Here is an 18,547-nt window from a genome sequence, read left to right as displayed (position 1 = left end):
TCAGCCGAGCAGCTATGTGCTTGTACAACAAATAACGAACATGAGAAAAAAGCGAACCAAAAGGTCATCATTTGTACGGAGCCGGCTCCGCGCACCAAATCTCCACTCCGTCCGGTCGCCTTTAAACTAGTGATGACAATGGTCTTCGCCACTTTGCAGTTCCTCGCCTCCCCCCCCCCCCCCCCCCCACACACACACACTGTCCGGTCCTCGCTACAGACGAACCACCGGCCTTGGGAGCTCTCTCTCCTTGTTCAACAGCTTCAAGCTCAGGAGCGGAATTAGCGTAAAATTTGAGTGGCGGACTTCTACTGATGGACCTCTACAGTTACCCGAAAGAAGCATGATTTTTTTTAAACCCAGAATTTGAGTGCCCTTGTGTACTAGGTCCGCCCATGTTCAAGCTACCAGATTTTCTCCATTCTCTCACATAGCTGATGCCAGGAAACTAGATTTTCTCCACTCTCCCCCACAGCTTCCACGGCGGACGCTTGCGACGAATGCGTCGCCAGTCTCCACCAGTGGAGAAACTAGATAAAATCCGAGTGATGACCTATTACTAATGGACCTCTATAACTACATGAAAGAAGACATTTTTTTAAACCAAGAACTTAAGTGGGGGCACGTGCCCCCGCTTCTTGTGTACTAAGTCCGCCCCCTCCGCACGGGTCAAGGAGCTGGTAGCCCGCTGTGGGTAAACGGTGGACCAGTCGGCACTAGCCACCAGGGATGAGCTGGCGTGGTCGCCACGATAAGCTGGACAGGATGCGTCGCTGCCTTCACAAAACCACGAGAAAGAAGGTCGAGGTCGTCTTCCCTGAGCCCGCCGCGCCAGGACCGACAGCGGCCGCGGCAGGGAGGACGCCTAGCCAGGTATTATAATATACCTGGCCATTAGTAGATAGATAGTATAATACCCGTGCTAATGCAACAGATTTATCTTGGAGACGCACATAAAAACAACTAATATTTTTTTTTCCATAGTTCAACTTTTACACAATATCTTTGAGCATGTATACAATCTGGGAAACTAAGAAGTCATAGTAAAGTTTTTTCTCATATAACCATTGAAGTTACATTCTGTCAAGTCCTTAATCATGACTTGGAGATCTTCAGGAAAGTTGTCAAAATATTCGTTTACATGGCTCTTAAGAATGTCCCCCAAAAATTCCATCCTCGTGAATTTGATAGCTGTGCATGGTAGATATAATAAGTTAAGTTATTAATTTTGTATGTAGTGTACAAAATATAATTAGAGAATATACGATTACAGTGTTGATCGGTGACAATCTTACACCATCTGTGGCAATCTTACACCATCCTATGACTTCATGAAATTGTATACAAGAAAACCTCCTAATTTTCTAGAGATGAGCATTTGTTTGATTTATTGTACATAAATCAAATAACTATTTTGTGATAATAAGAAAGATGAAACATATTATAGGTGATTACCAGTCTTTATGTTTTGGAACTTTTGTAACACATGCAGGGAATATTCGCTTCCAGTAATAAATATTGTCGTCCCACTTAGAATTTATCAGTTTCATAGTGAGACTGAACCTTTTAGCAATAGTGTGAAATGTAGCTATATATGGCATGATTTGAGCATAACCCTTGTAACATACATCATCTGAGAGTGGATCCATAATGTGCACAGTTTCCTTTTGCATGTCTATTATGAATAAAGTATATAGTCCATCTCGATAATATGGCAGTAGAATCTAAAAACATAGACATAGAATATAAGTGTTTAAAAAAAGTATAATATATATAAATAAAATATAAAGGAGTACACTGAACATATCTTACATTGCTGCAATCTTTAATTTTGTATTCCATGTCAGGCCAGCACTCGAGCACTTTTACTAGTTTCTTGTGGTCTAGTTTGCCACGACATCGTGGATCTCGTCCAAACTGTGCATGCGGAACCATGCAGCCTATTAGTGGGTACTCTCAGTGGACGTCATCATCGATGATATACTCAAATTCAACAGAATTTTGCATGAAAAAATGATGCGCCCACATTATAGATAAGGGCCTGATCTGTACATGCAAGTAGATGGCAAGCGAAATTGTGAAGGAAAATTATGGGCCATTGTGGCAACTTCAATAGCTACATAAATAAATAAGATACTAATATACTCCAACCAGCAGATGAAACTGCACCTGCATACCTAGTAGATAATGCTTCTCACTCTCGAAGACGCTGATAGTTTGATACGAACACCAGCCATTGCTCATAGATGCACCTGCAGTTACAGAACTGAACGGATATGACAGTATGAATGTATGATGTTGGACATTCTCTTTTTGCTTGTTTTGTGAAACTAAGGAAACATAGACAGACTGTTGGTAGGTGGACATGATGGTATGTTGTGCTGCTTTCCGCTCTAATTTACACAGTGCAAAACACCAACAGCATGGGTTGTGCATTCTTGGAGGTGCAGGTGCTCTGTAAAAGATTTTCATATCGAGTGCATGGTAGAGACCATAGTGCTTAGCTAAAAAAAATAGGGAATATCGTGATGAATATAGATATTAGAACACACAGTCCAAAGGGCTCATACTAATGCAGTTTGCTAACATAATAGGCTTACAATGGAATTCGCCCTGGGTGATGCATATTCAGAGAGGAAATTCAGAAACAATGAAATTAGAAAGCTTTCAGACATGGGATAGTTAGGTACCCTGACAATGTAAGCCACTTCGTAACAGAAAGGTAGCCTAGAAATTCCTGAAACGATGTACAATATATGAAAAAAATGGTCTCTTTCCTGACACTTGAATATATTAAAGTAACGCTTGCTAGCACGGGTATAAGCAACATTGGCTTACTAACATGGTAGTACAATTGTTAGTATAGATGAAATCTCAGATAAAATCAAACAGAAGTGGAAACCATGGTCTGTGAGTGTATTTTTTAGCTTTCAGGCTATATTCAGTAATCAGGAGCCTAGGAAATCAAAATCATATAGGCACATCATGTTGTGTAAGAGTGGACTATCAATAAATTTGGTACACTTTTCAGAGCATCAGGAGTATAAAAAAACGGAGACAAAGGCAAAAGGATCTAGAAGGCACCAGATTGGCCATGTAGTATAGTGGAACTGAAGAGGGAAATGTGATTCATTAAAACCAAGAATCAACTACTACTGAATCTAAAATGTTCACTCCCTTAGCCAACCAGATCGAGGCATACAATACACCGAAATTGAGATGGCGTATTAGTAAGAGAGAAAAAGAAAAAAGCAATGTTTCATATCTGTAGTAAAGAAGCTACATGCTGTTTTGTCCTCTCACGTCACCTTCTTCTTATTCTTCCTTAGACCCTCAGATATTTGGTTATTAGTATAAAAGAAAAATAATTGAGAGTACCAAAATGTTAAAATTGAAGGATGAAGATGGGCATAATACTTGCCAAGTCATGCACAACCACACTTGGGGAGAGGAAGATGATTTAGCCAAGAAGGGTGCATCTCGAATCTCAACAGATGGAAACAACACAAAGGGCACCAATAAATTACATGCATTTGTAACAGCACATCCACGATCGAACCTTTCAAAAAGAAAAGAGAAGAACATACCTGACATAATCAGCAGATCCACCATATTGGCATCACCTGCAGTGCCTATCTAGGAACCAAAAACAAAATAAGCCGAAGTGGATATATACCCAGTCTCCTGCAGGCAAAGAACAGAGACCGGTGAGTAAGATGGCAAACATAGGTTGGGCAAGCATAGATGGATGAATTTTACTGATCATAGAGAAAGCATCCTACTAATTATAGGAAGAATATTTGATTGACCATAGAAAAGCAGGTGTTCCATAGCTGGAGATAGATCCGAGGATTTGGGTGAAGCAGTGGCAATGTAATAGCTGGGGCAAGGAGCAGATTTTTTTATGCACATGTTGCTCCATTTTTCGCATCTACCTGATCTCCGTGGTACTTTTTTTAAAGTGCAATGTTATAGGAATGTAAATTCAAGCATAAAAAATCTATTGGGTACTGTTGTCCTTTTGTTGAACGCTAATGAACGGTATATGAATACTGGAAATTCGACATCATCAAAGGCAGAAAAGTATAATATGTAGTAGACATAGCAGTAGACAATATGACGGGGGAATAAATATATAGATATGGAATCACCTAGCTGACGCCGGAACACTCGTTTTGGTGTAAGCAGGAGTTCTCGGGCTGGCATTCCTAAAGCTGAAGATGACGTAGATGGAGCAACAGTCCTACAAAAAATAGACAACAAATATGCAATGGTTAATATCCTAATTTGTTTGCTGGTCCATGGAGGCAACAGAACCTGGGGATGTTAATCAGATAAATGATGGCTCTGTATAGTATGCATTGCAAAACGTTCACTATGGTAATGTATAAGGACTCAGTCAAACAAATACACTGGCCTAGTAAAATCAGATCTCACCTCCCTGAGCCGAAGACTTGCCTGTCTATCCGTGCACCTAACTTGACAAAAACCCTGAATGGCAATCAAATTCCTCCGCAACGGGAAACTGCAGGGCAGCAGTACGGAATAAGCAAAGCAGAGTATGAGACGGAGAAGAGCGAGGTGAGGAGGCGGGTATGACCTCACCGACTGGATGGATCGACCCGAGGAGGTCGCCACGCCGTCGACCGTGTCCACCTCATACGACTCGACTCGAGGCGTATGGAGGCAGGAGGCTAGACGGTTGGGGGCGGAGTCGCGGCGGGGTTGGGTCGCCGTGCCGGAGACTGGCTACGCCGCTGTGTTTGCGCACACCTGCAGGCGCCGACGGTGACGCCGGAAGGGGCGGAGGCGCAGGTGGCAGGCAGCATCGTGGTCGCCGCTTCCTGTGCCGTCGGCCAGATTTGATCGTGGACAGGGCAACCGAAATCAACGCGAGCCTCAGCGCATGCGCGTGGGAGGGCGATGGAGTGCAGAGACAGGCATCGGATTCGGACGAGTAACGAGAGAGAGCGACCAAGAGATAATGTGGTTTATTTATTTTGACGGTGTTATATTTTTTAAATGAATTTATGGATATTATATTTTCTAGATAAATTTATGAATATGAATGTAGCATAGATTATGATTGTGTAGTAGATATTTATTATGTAGCTATATATTTATTTTAACTGGTGTATTATAGGGGTAGATAAATAGATATAGAGGTAGATAGATGATCTTTACGCGGAATAAATCGCGCTTCAGCCAGAGTGTTCGTGTGGATTTCGCCAGTACCGTTGACGTCTGGCAGTTTTTACCGACGCGTGCGGTAGTTCCATAATTATGTACCGATCTGCGCTAGGGGTGCTGGAACCCAAGGCAAAGGGAGAATCGCTGCTTTCTTTAGAATTGTTTTTTTTTTTTCGTTTGAAGCAAGGAGAATTGCTGCTAAAGCCTAATAAAGGCCTATAACGGTTCAGCTTCCACTGGCCTCTGTACACGGCCCAATAGGCCTAGCTGGAGTCTAATAGTTTTCTCGTGTGCAGAATACTAAGCCGGAGTCTAATAGTTTTCTCGTGTACACGGCTACTTGTAGAAAGAAAATATTAAGCCGGAGTCCCTGAACGACCCGATCTCCCTCCGTCCCTCGCGCGAAAAAAAAAACCCCAGAAGCTGAGCTTTACCATTGGTCCATTGCCCCATTGCCAGGCGCGAGGAAGAGGTAGTCCCGTTGTACGTAGGGGTTAGGTTCTCACCGGAGGGGAGGTCTGCCGGCGGCTAGACCTGGCCATATTGGTCTGGTAGACCTGCTACTGGAACAAACGTTTTTACGTTGCTATATGTGTATGAACGTGTCTCTTCCATTTCCTTCCTTTCACGTGTGCTGGACCTACGACAGATGGCAACACGATCTTCCTGTGTCTCCATCCACAGTAACTACCGCGGCTTAGTATTTCTTTCTTATCTCTATTTTTTTCACTCCGCACTTAGAGCGATTCGTCAATGGTCATGATCACAGACATACCTGTATGCAATTCTCTCACTTTTTTTCTTTTCTCTCACTATCATTTGCATTTTATTTTCTCACTTCCCTTTTTTATCCTTTTTGCCTTTTTATATTAATCTCCTCGTTTTTCTTCAGTGAATAAATTTTTTTAGGTTGACAAAATTTGTCCGGAATGAATTACGTAGAAAATTATGCTTGATAAGTGTGTGTGTATTTTTTTAAAAACGCTTACAAGAAAAGCTGATGTGTATAAGTCATTTGTAAAGTTTTTGTATAAAAAGTTATGTTGAGAAATTATGATGAATAAGTTTGTCTAACGATAATTATAAACAAAAGTTAGGTTTCAAAGGTTATGTAGAAAAGTTATCATAATAAGGTTGAAAGGTCCTAATATAGCTAGAGGGGGTGAATAGCATATTTAAAAATCTACAAACCGACTAGAGCAATTTGATTAGTAGAACAAATAGCGAAATGTAAACTAGCTCTAGCTCTATAAGGGTTGCAAGCCACCTATTCAATAATTCTAGTTGTTATGATCACTAGGCACACAATTTACTATATCACTACTCACTAAGAGCTCTCACAATTTCTACACTAAAGAGCTCCACTAGATAAACTTAATCCACAAAGCAAGTTCTCAATTCTAGCTACATTAAAGAGCTTGTTATAGCTAGTTTGCGGAAATATAAATGAGTAAGTGGGGTGATTATACCACCGTAAAGAGGAGTGAACCAATCACAAAATGAATACTTTATCAATCACCGGAAGAATACCAAAGGGCAAGAGACAACCAATTTTCTCCCGAGGTTCACGTGCTTGCCAACATGCTACGTCCCCGTTGTGTCGACCAACACTTGGTGGTTTGTTGGTTCGGCGGCTAAGATGTATTGCACGAACCTCGTCCACATAATTGGACACCGCAAGAACCTACCCACGAGTGAGGTAACTCAATGACACGAGCAATCCACTAGAGTTACCTTTCAGCGCTCCGCCAAGGAAGATACAAATCTCCTCACAATCACCGGAGATGGCCACGAACAATCACCAACTCGTGCAATCCTCCTTCGTTGCTCCAAGCCATCTAGGCGATGGTGGCAACCACCTAGAGCAACAAGCGAATCCCGCAGCAAAATACAAACACCAAGTGCCTCTCCCAATCTCACAAAGATGATGAATCAATGAGATGAGTGGGAGGACTTTGGCTAAGCTCACAAGGTTGTTATGTCAATGCAAATGGCCAAGAGGGTGAGCTTGAGCCGACCATGGGGCTTAAATAGAAGCCTCCACGAAATAGAGCCGTTGTACCCCTTCACTGGGCACAACACGGGGTGACCGGATGCTCCGGTCAAATCGACCGGACGCTGGATCCCAGCGTCCGGTCACGCGATGCATGCCACGTGTCCCTCTCTTCAAATACTGAGCGCCCGATCCCAACGGTTAAGTGATGACCAGACGCGCTGCTGTGAAGTGACCGGACGTAGGACCTCAGCGTCTGATCATTTCTAGTAAGGTTTCATTCGCGCAAAATCATGATGCTCGACCGGACTCACCCAGTAATGGAGACGGGGATCCTGATCTTCCGTCAGGTGATGGTAACTATCGTTGTGGCGGAGAATGACACACCGATCCGGCTTCATATTGAAAGATCGAACCCTGTAATCTTAGCACCACAGCTCCTCTGGTTATCAACCAAGTCATGGACCAGGTTGACCTCGCTAAGAAGGCTAATTTCTGTCTATGCAAGGAAGAACACAAGCAAGAACAAGAAAGAACGCAACAAAATTACAGATGAATGATTATCTCACGAAGTTGGGGTCTCACAAACCGATGAACGGCGAAGCTGTTCTTGATAGAATAATCTAAGCAAAAACCCAAAAACCTAATGACGGTTGCGGCATATGATTATAAAGGTCTTAGGGTCGTCTCCTACCCTGGACGCTCCCCCTAATGGGCCCAAACACGATACACGGTCCAACGAACCAAAAGAAAGGTGTCACAGCACCCTGGCAGATTCTAGACGCTGACTTGTTTCGATGATTCCTGTTGATTCCGAAGAGCTTTTGATGTGAAACCACTTGGATTGGCTTCCTTATCAAATTAGCTTTCCATCCATACATGGATCATCGAAAACGGAGTCCGGATGCATCCTGGGCGACCAGTTTAAGGTAGACTAGTCCTAGAGGCCGAGGCAGACTCGAATTCTTGTTGGACTGGGCCTCCGGCTTGTGTTGGACGTCCTTGCTGGTCATCATCACCTCCACCACTTCCTCTAAGTCCTTCATGACCCTCTCCAATGTTCCTAAGAAAGATAACATCATTAGGTAGTAGTCTATTCTTAAAAGTATGAAAAGTATCGCTTAAGAACGAGCTCACCTCTAAATTGAGTTGTCGCTTTCGAGCCCGGGTCATTGGACCTTGCATGACGGTTGGAGGATCAGCGGGTACCTCTAAAGAAGTGATATCCTTATCACCCAGTGTCTGGTCACTCAGCGTCTCCCTTATGCGCTGCCACATCAGTAGGACCAGACGCAATCCTCCAGCGTCCGATCACTAAGTGACCCAGCGCCCAGTCGGAGACCGACGCCAGCGTCTTTGCAGCTTCTACTGACCGGACACGCCGGTCCAATCGAGGCCAGCGTCCAGTCACTTACAGTGACCTCTGTCTTTTCTGTATAGGGCGCCGATGAAGTTTCTAACCCTTGCTCAAATGTGCCAACCACCAAGTGTATCACCTTGTGCACATGTGTTAGCATATTTTCACAAACATTTTAAAGGGTGTTAGCACTCCACTAGATCCTAAATGCATATGCAATGAGTTAGAGCATCTAGTAGCACTTTGATAACCGCATTTCAATATGAGTTTCACTTCTCTTAATAGTACGGCTATCGTACCTAAATGTGATCACACTCACTAAGTGTCTTGATCACCAAAACAAAATGACTCCTACCACTTATACCTTTGCCTTGAGCCTTTTGTTTTTCTCTTTCTTCTTTTCAAGTCCAAGCACTTGATCATCACCATGGCATCACCATCATCATGTCATGATCTTCATTTGCTCCACCACTTGGACTAGTGCTACCTATCTCATAATCACTTTTGATAAACTAGGTTAGTACTTAGGGTTTCATCAATTCACCAAAATCAAACTAGAGCTTTCAATCTCCCCCTTTTTGGTAATTGATGACAACCCTTTTACAAAGATATGAATTGAAATTTATTGAATCCATGTTGCTTGCCCAAGTATATTTACCATGTGTAAAAGGATATTGACAAGTTTCATGAATCCCAAATGGTAGCAATTGCTCCCCCTACATATGTGCTAAGGGTTTGGATTGTAGCTTGCACATATGCTTAGATAGGAAATATAGGAGACAATTTCTACCAAATGATGCTAAGGTATAAGAGATGGACCTTTGAAGCGTGATACCAATTAGAGTGCACCAATATACCATCCTTAGCACCATTAGTAACTAGGCATACACAAAAACTAGAATACCCCATGAGATCAACATTATAAGCAATGGTCTAGTTTCCATACAATGAGCATAAGTCTAGTTACTTTAGCCTATGCATGCTAGTTTTTCATTTTATCTTTCAAGCCTTATAACTAGCATACACCACACAAGCATGGATATTGAAATTTAGAACTAGTGCCATGCAAGCAAATATATGAAATGCACATTCAAATGCAACATACAAGTTTATGAGCTTGCTTCCCCTACTTGTGTATAATTTTGATTGATCCCCTTACAATGTCATTTCATTTGTTTACTTCCCCTATCTTACTATCTTTGTGAATTTCTCTCCCCCTTTGTCAACAATTAGCACAAAAAGATAGCTCAAATTTTAGATAGGTTGGGGTGAAACCATGTGAAATGAGGATCATTTTCCTAATTTGGTTCAATCTAGATTACTTGCAAAAAATATTTAACTCGGTTTGATCCAAGGACAAGCTTCTTCACACCTCCAAATAAGGGTTATCTTATACCATGTTGAGTTAAACACTTATAGCTTATTTTTTAGATCAAACACTAGGTTTACAAGCCCACAAACATGTCATATGCTACCACTAGATCATTTCAAGCATACAAGCAATAGTGGTACCATACAAGCATCAAATTCATTTGATTTTCATGAATGAATCTATTCAAATGTGAAATATGTCTAGATGCACTAAACATGTCCTTAGCAAGGATGTATGCCATGCCAATCAACTTTTACCTTGGATTGCTCGAAGGAGAGACATGTCATATAAGTGGGGGGGGGTGCATCAACACATATTTGAGAAATCAAGTATGTTCAATTCATTTCTTAGCTTGCAAAACCTCTTCTCATCAAGTGGCTTGGTGAAGATATCAGCAAGTTGATCTTCGGTGCCCACACTCTTAATGCAAATGCCCCCTTTTTATTGGTGATCTCTTATGAAATGATGGCGGACATCAATATGCTTTGTTCTTGAATGTTGAACCGGGTTGTTGGTGAGCTTTACGGCACTCTCATTGTCACATAGCAATGACACTTGCTTGAATTTAATTCCAAAGTCACTCAAAGTAGCCTTCATCCAAAGTAATTGAGCACAACAACTACCGGCCGAAATGTACTCTGCTTCGGCGGTTGAAAGTGCTACACTATTTTGCTTCTTTGATGACCAAGACACAAGTGATATTCTCAATAGTTGACATGAGCTCGATGTGCTCTTTCTCTCAACTTTGCATCCTGCATAATCGGAGTCCGAATATCTAATCAACTCAAATCTTGCTCTTTTGGGATACTGTGGGGGTATGGCCCTCGGTATCCTCAAGACAAGACATGGGTCGCACCATTAGAGGTGGCCCAGCCCATAAGATCAAGGCGTGCACGGCGCTGCTCGACGTGCACCGCAAGACATTGTATAGTACCAAATAAGATACTTTCCTTGTAACCCTACCTCCTCTAGAGTATATAAGGAGAGGTAGGGGTCCCCTAGCGGACAAGATACATAGACGATCCATCTAAATCCACGATCCATATATCATGTATTCAATACAATACACCAAAGACATAGGACATAGGATATTACGTTGATCAGACAACCCGAACCTGTCTAAATCGCTGTCTCTATGCCTTGTGTTACCATCTGGTTCCTGATTAAGCGCATCCCCACCGACAAATCTACCATCGTGGGATACCCCTTGGTGGACTGCCGATGATATTCTATCGATAGTTGGCGCGCCAGGTAGGGGTGTGTGTGCTGATCCATGGTGAACTAGATGGCAGACCTCGATTCCACCGTACGGTGGCAACTTGGCGACAGAATCAATCTACTATGGCTACAACTCAGTGACCTCCATTGCATATCGATGTCCATCTAATCCTCTCCTCGGCTGGGAATTTCTTGACCAACAATGTTCATGTCGGCATCCTCATGCTCGACGAGTGATTCAGCCGCAACGCGCAACATTCCTAAATCATGCGTAGCGTGTTGGTAGCGCTAGTCCATCACGATGCTGTGATTGATATACGACATGACGATCGGTGTTGTCCATTATGGAACTACATGGCAACGCTTCGTCGAGATCCCATCGGGCTCATGATGGGAACGCAAGGCTCCAGCCCGTGATCTACAGTAATAAGCAAGGCTAACTTGCATGTACGAGCGTATGCACGTATACAGCATATGCATATACGAAGGATGCAAGCCCATACGTGCCAAGCTGCTTAACAAGCTAAGTCATGTTTCTATTTTTAGATTAAGCATTCTATTGCATGTATGCTTCTACATCTGCCTTCATGAGTATCTACAGCTTCCACGGCGACACGACATCTTGGTGCAACTTATCACAAATTCACGGCAGCATATTTCGATTTCTTCATCGACATTGCAAGTACGGCACGCGAGGCTCTTTGTCCCTCCCACAGTCCGACCAAATCTTCATGGTTGGATCGATCTTGTGGATCATCAACGCTGACGGAGTTGGAGAGCTCCTCGAGCCAGGGCAGATCGATTCTACGCCGATCACCCCCACGATAGCAAATCTGATCTCGGAACCACCTCCGAGGTCATCTTCACCAACAACTCACCGCTCGCCAGGTGCTCACCATCAACGCTGACTAGATAACTGCATACGTCACCGATCAGACTTTCTGTCTAAAGCTAAGTCACATTTTAATATTCTTCTAAATATTCTCCAATCTCTATATATCGCCATGATATTTCTTCGAGCTGTTTTCTCCATGTTTGCACTCCAAACGATTTTCTAAACCCCCAAATAGTCCTATTGATGCTCGGACGCCTCTAGAGATGGCCCTGTCTCCGGCTCCTCCCTACACGTGCATGAGCGTCTGCCCTCTATGTTATGGGTGGTCGGCAGCGGCTCCTTAGCGACGCTTTGTTCTTCTTACACATGCACGGGCTCCGTGCCCCGCATTATGGTTAACGGACTAGCTAGGGCTAGAGACTCCGCTACACGCTAACTATTCGGGCGGTTTATATTAAGTATAAATACATCTTTGCACCAACTGATCGCCAAGCTACATACGCTATTTTTTCTCTGGAGTTTGTTTATTTTTACATCATGTACTACCCATTCTACATATTTGTTTTGCAGGATCAGAGTCCAGGTGATCAGATCACCTAGTGCTTGGACTTCTCCACCGATCAACTAGTCAAACCGCTAGGTTCATGGACTTCATCATCAACCAGTTGATCGAACTGTTTGCCGACCGTTTCTACTCAATGCTCACTTCACCACTGACCAGTTGACTAGACTATTCATCGCTCGTGCTTCATCGCCAGCTATGCTAGTTACTCCTCGGTGCTCAGATTCTTCGTGCTCGAGGACTAAGTGGGCACACTTCACCGCACACACGTCGCTAGCTACGTCGGGGACTCCTTGGTGCTCGGGCATCGCCAGCTACGCTAGGAACTCCTCACTCCTCAGTGCTCAGATATCGCTAGCGATGCCTAGGACTCCTTGCTCCTCGGTGCTCGGACATCGCCAGCGATGCTGGGGACTCCTCGGTGCTCGGACCTCACCAGCAACACTGGGAACTCCTCGGTGCTCGGACATCGCCAACAACGCTAGGGACTCCTCGCTCCTCGGTGCTCGATCATTGCTAGCAATGCTGGGGACTCCTCGCTCCTCGGTGCTCGGTCATCGCCAACGGTGCCGGGGACTCCTCGCTCCTCGATGCTCAGACATCACCAGCGACACCGAGGACTCCTCGCTCCTCGGTGCTCGGACATCACCAGCAACGCTAGGGACTCCTCGCTCCTCGGTGCTCGGACAACGCCAGCGATGCTAGGACTCCTCGCTCCTCGGTGCTCGAACATCGCCAGTGATGCTAGGGACTCCTCACTCTTCGGTGCTCGGACAATGCCAACGGCGCCAGGGACTCCTCGCTTCTCGGTGCTTGGACATCGCTAGCGATGCCAGGGACTCCTCGCTCCTTGGTGCTTGGACAACGCCAGCAGCGCTGGGGACTCCTCGCTCCTCGGTGCTTGGACAACACCAGCGACGCCAAGGACTCCTCGCTCTTTGGTACTTGGACATCGCCAGCGGCGTCAGGGACTCCTCGCTCCTCGGTGCTCCGATATCGCCAGCGGCGCTGAGAACTCCTCGGTACTCGGACATCGCCAGTGGCACCAGGGACTCCTCGCTCCTCGGTGCTCAGACAACACTAGTGACACCAGGGACTCCTCACTCCTTGGTGCTTGGACATCACCAGCGATGCTAGGAACTCCTCGCTCTTCGATGCTCGAACATCGTTAGCAACACTGGGGACTCCCTTGCTACTCAGATCTTGCTACGTCTCATCGGTGTGCTATCAAAGCTGCTCCATGCTGTTCGGATCAGGGTGCTGATCTTGGGCAGCATGTCTAGGGTCTTGATACGCGCATGTCAGACAACGTTGGCAAGCTTTCAGACTTCTTTTTCTTTGACCTTGCTACAAGATTCATTCTTCATCTTCCAGCAGGCTCAGGGACTAAGTGGGCACACTTCACCTTGCGGTCAATGCGCGCTTTTCTCATCTCGAGGCTACACTTAGGGACTGGCTGTCTGCTTGACTGGTTTTCTACTTTCTGACCCTAGCACCACGTGACTACATCACCTACTGTCAGGCTTGGGGACTAGCTGTGGGGGTATGGCCCCCGGTATCCTCAAGACAAGACATGGGCCGCACCATTAAAGGTGGCCCAGCCCACAAGATCAAGGCGTGCACGGCGTGCACCACAAGACATTGTATAGTACCAAATAGGATACTTTTCTTATAACCCTACCTCCTCCAGAGTATATAAGGAGAGATAGGGGTCCCCTAGCGGACAAGATACATAGACGATCCATCTAGATCCACGATCCATATATCATGTATTCAATACAATACACCAAAGACACAGGACATAGGGTATTATGTCGATGAGACGGCCCGAACCTGTCTAAATCTCTGTCTCTGCGCCTTGTGTCACCATCCGGTTCCTAATTACGCGCATCCCCACCGATAAATCTACCATCGTGGGATACCCCTCGGTGGACTGCCGACAATATTCTATCGACAGATACCACAATCCAACATTTTATGTATGCTTCAAGTACCTCAATATTCTCTTTGTTGCTTTCGAATGACTTTCTCTTTGTGAGGCTTAGAATCTAGCACACATGCATATACTAAACATGACATCCGGCATTGATGCGGTCACATAGAGTAGGCTTCCAATCATAGACTGATACATCTTTTGATCCACCATGTTACCACTAGCATCACTATCCATGCTTCCACTTGTCCCCATTGGTGTACTAATAGCTTTAGCATCATCCATTCCAAACTTCTTGAGCATGTCCTTGATATACTTGCCTTGACTCACAAATGTGCCATTCTTCATTTGCTTGATTTGAAGACCAAGGAAGTAGCTAAGCTCTCCAATCATGGACATTTCAAACTCACTAGCCATCATCTTGCCAAACTCCTCACAAAAATCTTGATTTGTTGACCCAAAAATGATATCATCAACATAGATTTGCATTACAAACAAGCCATTTCCAAGCTTCTTGGTGAAGAGAGTGGTGTCAACCTTTCCCATCTTGAATCCCTTAGAGAGTAGAAAATCCCTCAATCTCTCATACCATGCTCTAGGTGCTTGTTTTAATCCATACAAAGCCTTTCTCAACTTGTAAACATGGTTGAGTTTCTTTTCATCTTCAAAATCAGGAGGTTGCTCAACATACACAAGCTCATTAATGTACCCATTGAGAAATGCACTCTTCACATCCATTTGGTACAACTTTATGTTATGGGCACAAGCATAGGCTAACAAGATCCTAATTGCTTACAATCTTGCAACCGGAGGATATGTTTCTCCAAAGTTAAGACCTTCAACTTGAGTGTAACCTTGAGCCACTAATCTTGCTTTGTTCCTTATTACTATCCTATCTTGATCTTGCTTGTTCCAAAAGACCTACTTGGTACCAATTACATTATGATCCATAGGCCTTTCAACTAACTCCCATACTTGGTTTCTTGTGAAGTTGTTTAGCTCTTCATGCATAGCATTGACCCAGTCAACATCCTTCAAAGCTTCATCTATCTTCTTAGGTTTAATAGATGACACAAATGAGAAGTGCTCACAAAACAAAACCAATCTTGATCTATTTTGCACACCTTTTGAGATATCACCAATGATAGTGTCCAATGGATGATCTCTTGCAACATTGGTTGGTTGAAGCACTTGCACTTGATTGCTAGCATTTGATTGATCACTTGGTTGAGATGATGAACTAGCCACTTGTTGTTGATCTTTCACTTTGTCATCACTAGTACTTGCTTGAACTTGATCATGAGAACCACTAGCTTGCACATTTGAGTTAGAGGGCACTTGATTCTTGTCATTTTCAACATCAATCACCTCTCTAGGCCTTATATCACTAATGTCCATGTTCTTCATTGCATTGATCAATTGAGTGCCTCTTACATCATCTAGATTCTCATCTTCCTCTTAGGAACCATTTGTTTCATCAAATTCCACATCATGAACCTCCTCAAGAGTACCACTAGCCAAATTCCAAACTCTATATGCCTTGCTAGTAGTGGAGTAACCAAGCAAGAAACCTTCATCACATTTCTTTTCAAACTTGCTCAATCTAGTGCCTTTCTTCAATATGTAGCATTTACAACCAAAGACCCAAAAGTATGCTATATTGGGCTTTCTTCCATTTAATAGCTCATAAGGTGTCTTCTCCATCATGGGGTGACAATAGAGTCGGTTGCTATAATAGCAAGCCATGTTGATTGCTTCGGCCCAAAATGAATGACTCACATTGTATTCACTCAACATTGATCTTGCCATATCAATCAAAGTTCTATTCTTTCTTTCAACTAGGCCATTTGATTGTGGAGTGTACTTGGTCGAGAATTGATGTCTAATTCCAAATTCATCACACAACTCATCAATTCTTGTGTTCTTGAACTCACTTCCATTGTCACTTCTAACTTTCTTGATGGTTGTTTCAAATTCATTATGAATGCTCTTGACAAATGATTTGAATGTTGCAAACACATCACTCTTATCCACTAGAAAGAATATCCATGTGTATTTAGTGAAATCATCCACAATCACAAATCCATATTTGTTTCCACCAATGCTAGTGTATGTGGTTTGTCATAGAACCGACCAATTTATAAGAGCACAAGTACAAAAACAATCGTCGAAATGATCAAATTCTCGCACTTGAGCCCATATAGACCCGGTAGTCAACTGAAATCTTGAAGGATTTCAAACCAACTTGGATACAACCAAGATCACAGTAATTCAACATAACATATCATACGTTACAACATTTTACAGATGGTTTGCAAATAGATTACATCACCTCAGAGTCATCGTTATTACAAAACAAGTGTTGTAAAGTACAAGGAAGCAAATAGTTTGACTTACACACCCGAGTTCAAATATAAATACTGGTTTGCTGATCACAACCCGCAAAAGCATTTAGATAAGAGAAACAGAGATCATGCCCATGATCTAGTCTTCATCACCCGCTGGGTGGATACAATACTTACAGAATCCCTAATATAGAAGTTCATCTACAACAAGAGGGAATAAACCCTAAGTACGAGAATGTACTCAGCTAGACTTACCTGTCGAAAACCAAAACAGATGACACCAAGGATCATGCATAGCTTAATTTAGTGGATCTGGCCGACACTTTCTTTTTGCGGAAAGGCATAAGTAATAATGATCAACTCTTAACCTGAACAAACAGTGACTTTTAGCCATTTACCTGTCATCTATATTAGCACATGTACTAAGCAATCATTTGATTAAGATGCAAACATTAATAACCATAGCAGGTATAACTCGTGGCAACATTATCATCATCATCCATTTAACCATATCATTAAATTAATTGAATCTACGTTGCCGCTGCTCAGTTAAGTTCTCACTATCCGGGAGAGATAGCGATTCAAATCTATTCCTATCCAGCTAGAGGGGTATTCCTAACACAAACCTTGCTTCCCCCGTCAGGGTCGCAAATAAGTCACCGTTGGTACAATTTAGGAGTCGCGAGTCCAAACAGTGCCACAAAATTAGAGAACCACTCTGCCATGAGTGCTTGGTGACTTAACCCGCCCTTGGGCTTACGCCAATGGCTCCCCACACATCCTTACTTCCATCCAGATTGCGGACCCCTGCTCATGTCCCTGGCCTGAATTGAGCTACTAGGCTTCATGGTCGGAACGAGTTATTCGGCCAGCTAAGTGCTAGGTTGCATTCAACATGACATAAGGACATACAACGTATCGGTCCTTAAATGACACAGACGGAGTCACTATATCCAAACCTACACAAGACTCCGCTCGGTCTTAATTCATTATCAATATGGTTCTTTTCCACGATAGCAAATATAGCCAACCGTGACCCACCTCATCCTAAAGCTCGCAGGTGACAGGGAATCACCTGACTTCTACCGCACTAAGCATGGCTAAGCATTTAACCCGTTCCTAAACTTAAATAGGATTCTAGTGCGATATCTGAACAAGGATGGATATATAATGCAACAATTGATTCCAACCAATTCCTATACTTAATGCATCATCAACGAATAAAATATACTCAAGGTATTTGTAAAAACATGGGAGATGTAATATGCTCTGGGGCTTGCCTTTCAGGAAAGTGGAAGGTTGGTGGTCAGGGCACTCGGGCAATTCCTCCTCGGCGGCTGCTTCATTGATTTCCTACACCTCGGGCTCCTCCTCCTGGTTGGCTCCCTCGAACTCCAGTAGCATCACTCCCTTCGGCACACCTATTGCATGAATGTGCAAGATAAATATCATGGATGCACATGAACGAAGCTAGGGATGCTCGGGGAATGCAGTTCTGACTTAGGCTCTATTCAAATCACTTTACTTACCAAGTTTATACAATCTAATGTACAATTGCTCATCTTCAGTTAAGGACCTAGCACCTGCACCTAAGCATGTTCTCAAGTTAGGCTAGCACCAAAACAATCAACAAGAATATTGCAACAAGGCATGCACATAAACATTCATATCTCAGCGAAACAGAGACTATACAGTGGTATGGTAAACTGACTATAACTAAAGATCTACAATTCAAAATGACA

The 18,547-nt window shown here is 43.6% G+C and overlaps 1 protein-coding gene across 23 annotated transcripts; it reads right to left on the bottom strand.

Moving 5' to 3' along the window:
• Positions 1–948: 948 nt before the first annotated feature.
• LOC136546170 (uncharacterized) lies at positions 949–4,965 on the bottom strand. Of its 23 annotated transcripts, none has more exons than XR_010781283.1 (9): positions 4,601–4,965; positions 4,438–4,525; positions 4,152–4,243; positions 3,588–3,684; positions 3,422–3,486; positions 2,691–2,737; positions 2,178–2,266; positions 1,813–1,917; positions 949–1,191 (listed from the first exon to the last, which is right to left on the bottom strand). XR_010781283.1 is itself a non-coding variant. In XM_066538139.1 (9 exons), exons 4-9 carry the CDS (start codon positions 3,610–3,612, stop codon positions 1,138–1,140), a joined length of 594 nt encoding a protein of 197 aa, XP_066394236.1. In that variant the 5' UTR covers positions 3,613–3,684; positions 4,152–4,243; positions 4,438–4,525; positions 4,601–4,965; the 3' UTR covers positions 949–1,137. The 23 variants fall into 23 exon arrangements, 6 of the variants coding, with proteins under 6 accessions (XP_066394236.1, XP_066394238.1, XP_066394237.1 ...); XR_010781284.1 differs by having other exon boundaries at positions 2,178–2,252; XM_066538139.1 differs by adding an exon at positions 1,629–1,724 and having other exon boundaries at positions 2,170–2,266; positions 3,418–3,684.
• Between the last annotated feature and the right edge of the window lie 13,582 nt (positions 4,966–18,547).

Source organism: Miscanthus floridulus, chromosome 3, assembly GCF_019320115.1.
Source record: "Miscanthus floridulus cultivar M001 chromosome 3, ASM1932011v1, whole genome shotgun sequence".
Classification (NCBI taxonomy): Eukaryota; Viridiplantae; Streptophyta; class Magnoliopsida; order Poales; family Poaceae; genus Miscanthus; species Miscanthus floridulus.
This window is presented reverse-complemented; position numbering and strand designations above follow the sequence as displayed.

Coding starts and splice junctions, on each gene's coding strand:
- LOC136546170 (XM_066538137.1), bottom strand. CDS start 3,612: ATGGTGGATCTGCTGATTATGTCAGGTATGTTCTTCTCTTTTCTTTTT. Junction 2,267..2,690: donor AAGTGGCTTACATTGTCAGG/GTACCTAACTAT, acceptor ATATCCGTTCAG/TTCTGTAACTGCAGGTGCAT. Junction 1,725..1,812: donor AAATTAAAGATTGCAGCAAT/GTAAGATATGTT, acceptor CTATGTTTTTAG/ATTCTACTGCCATATTATCG.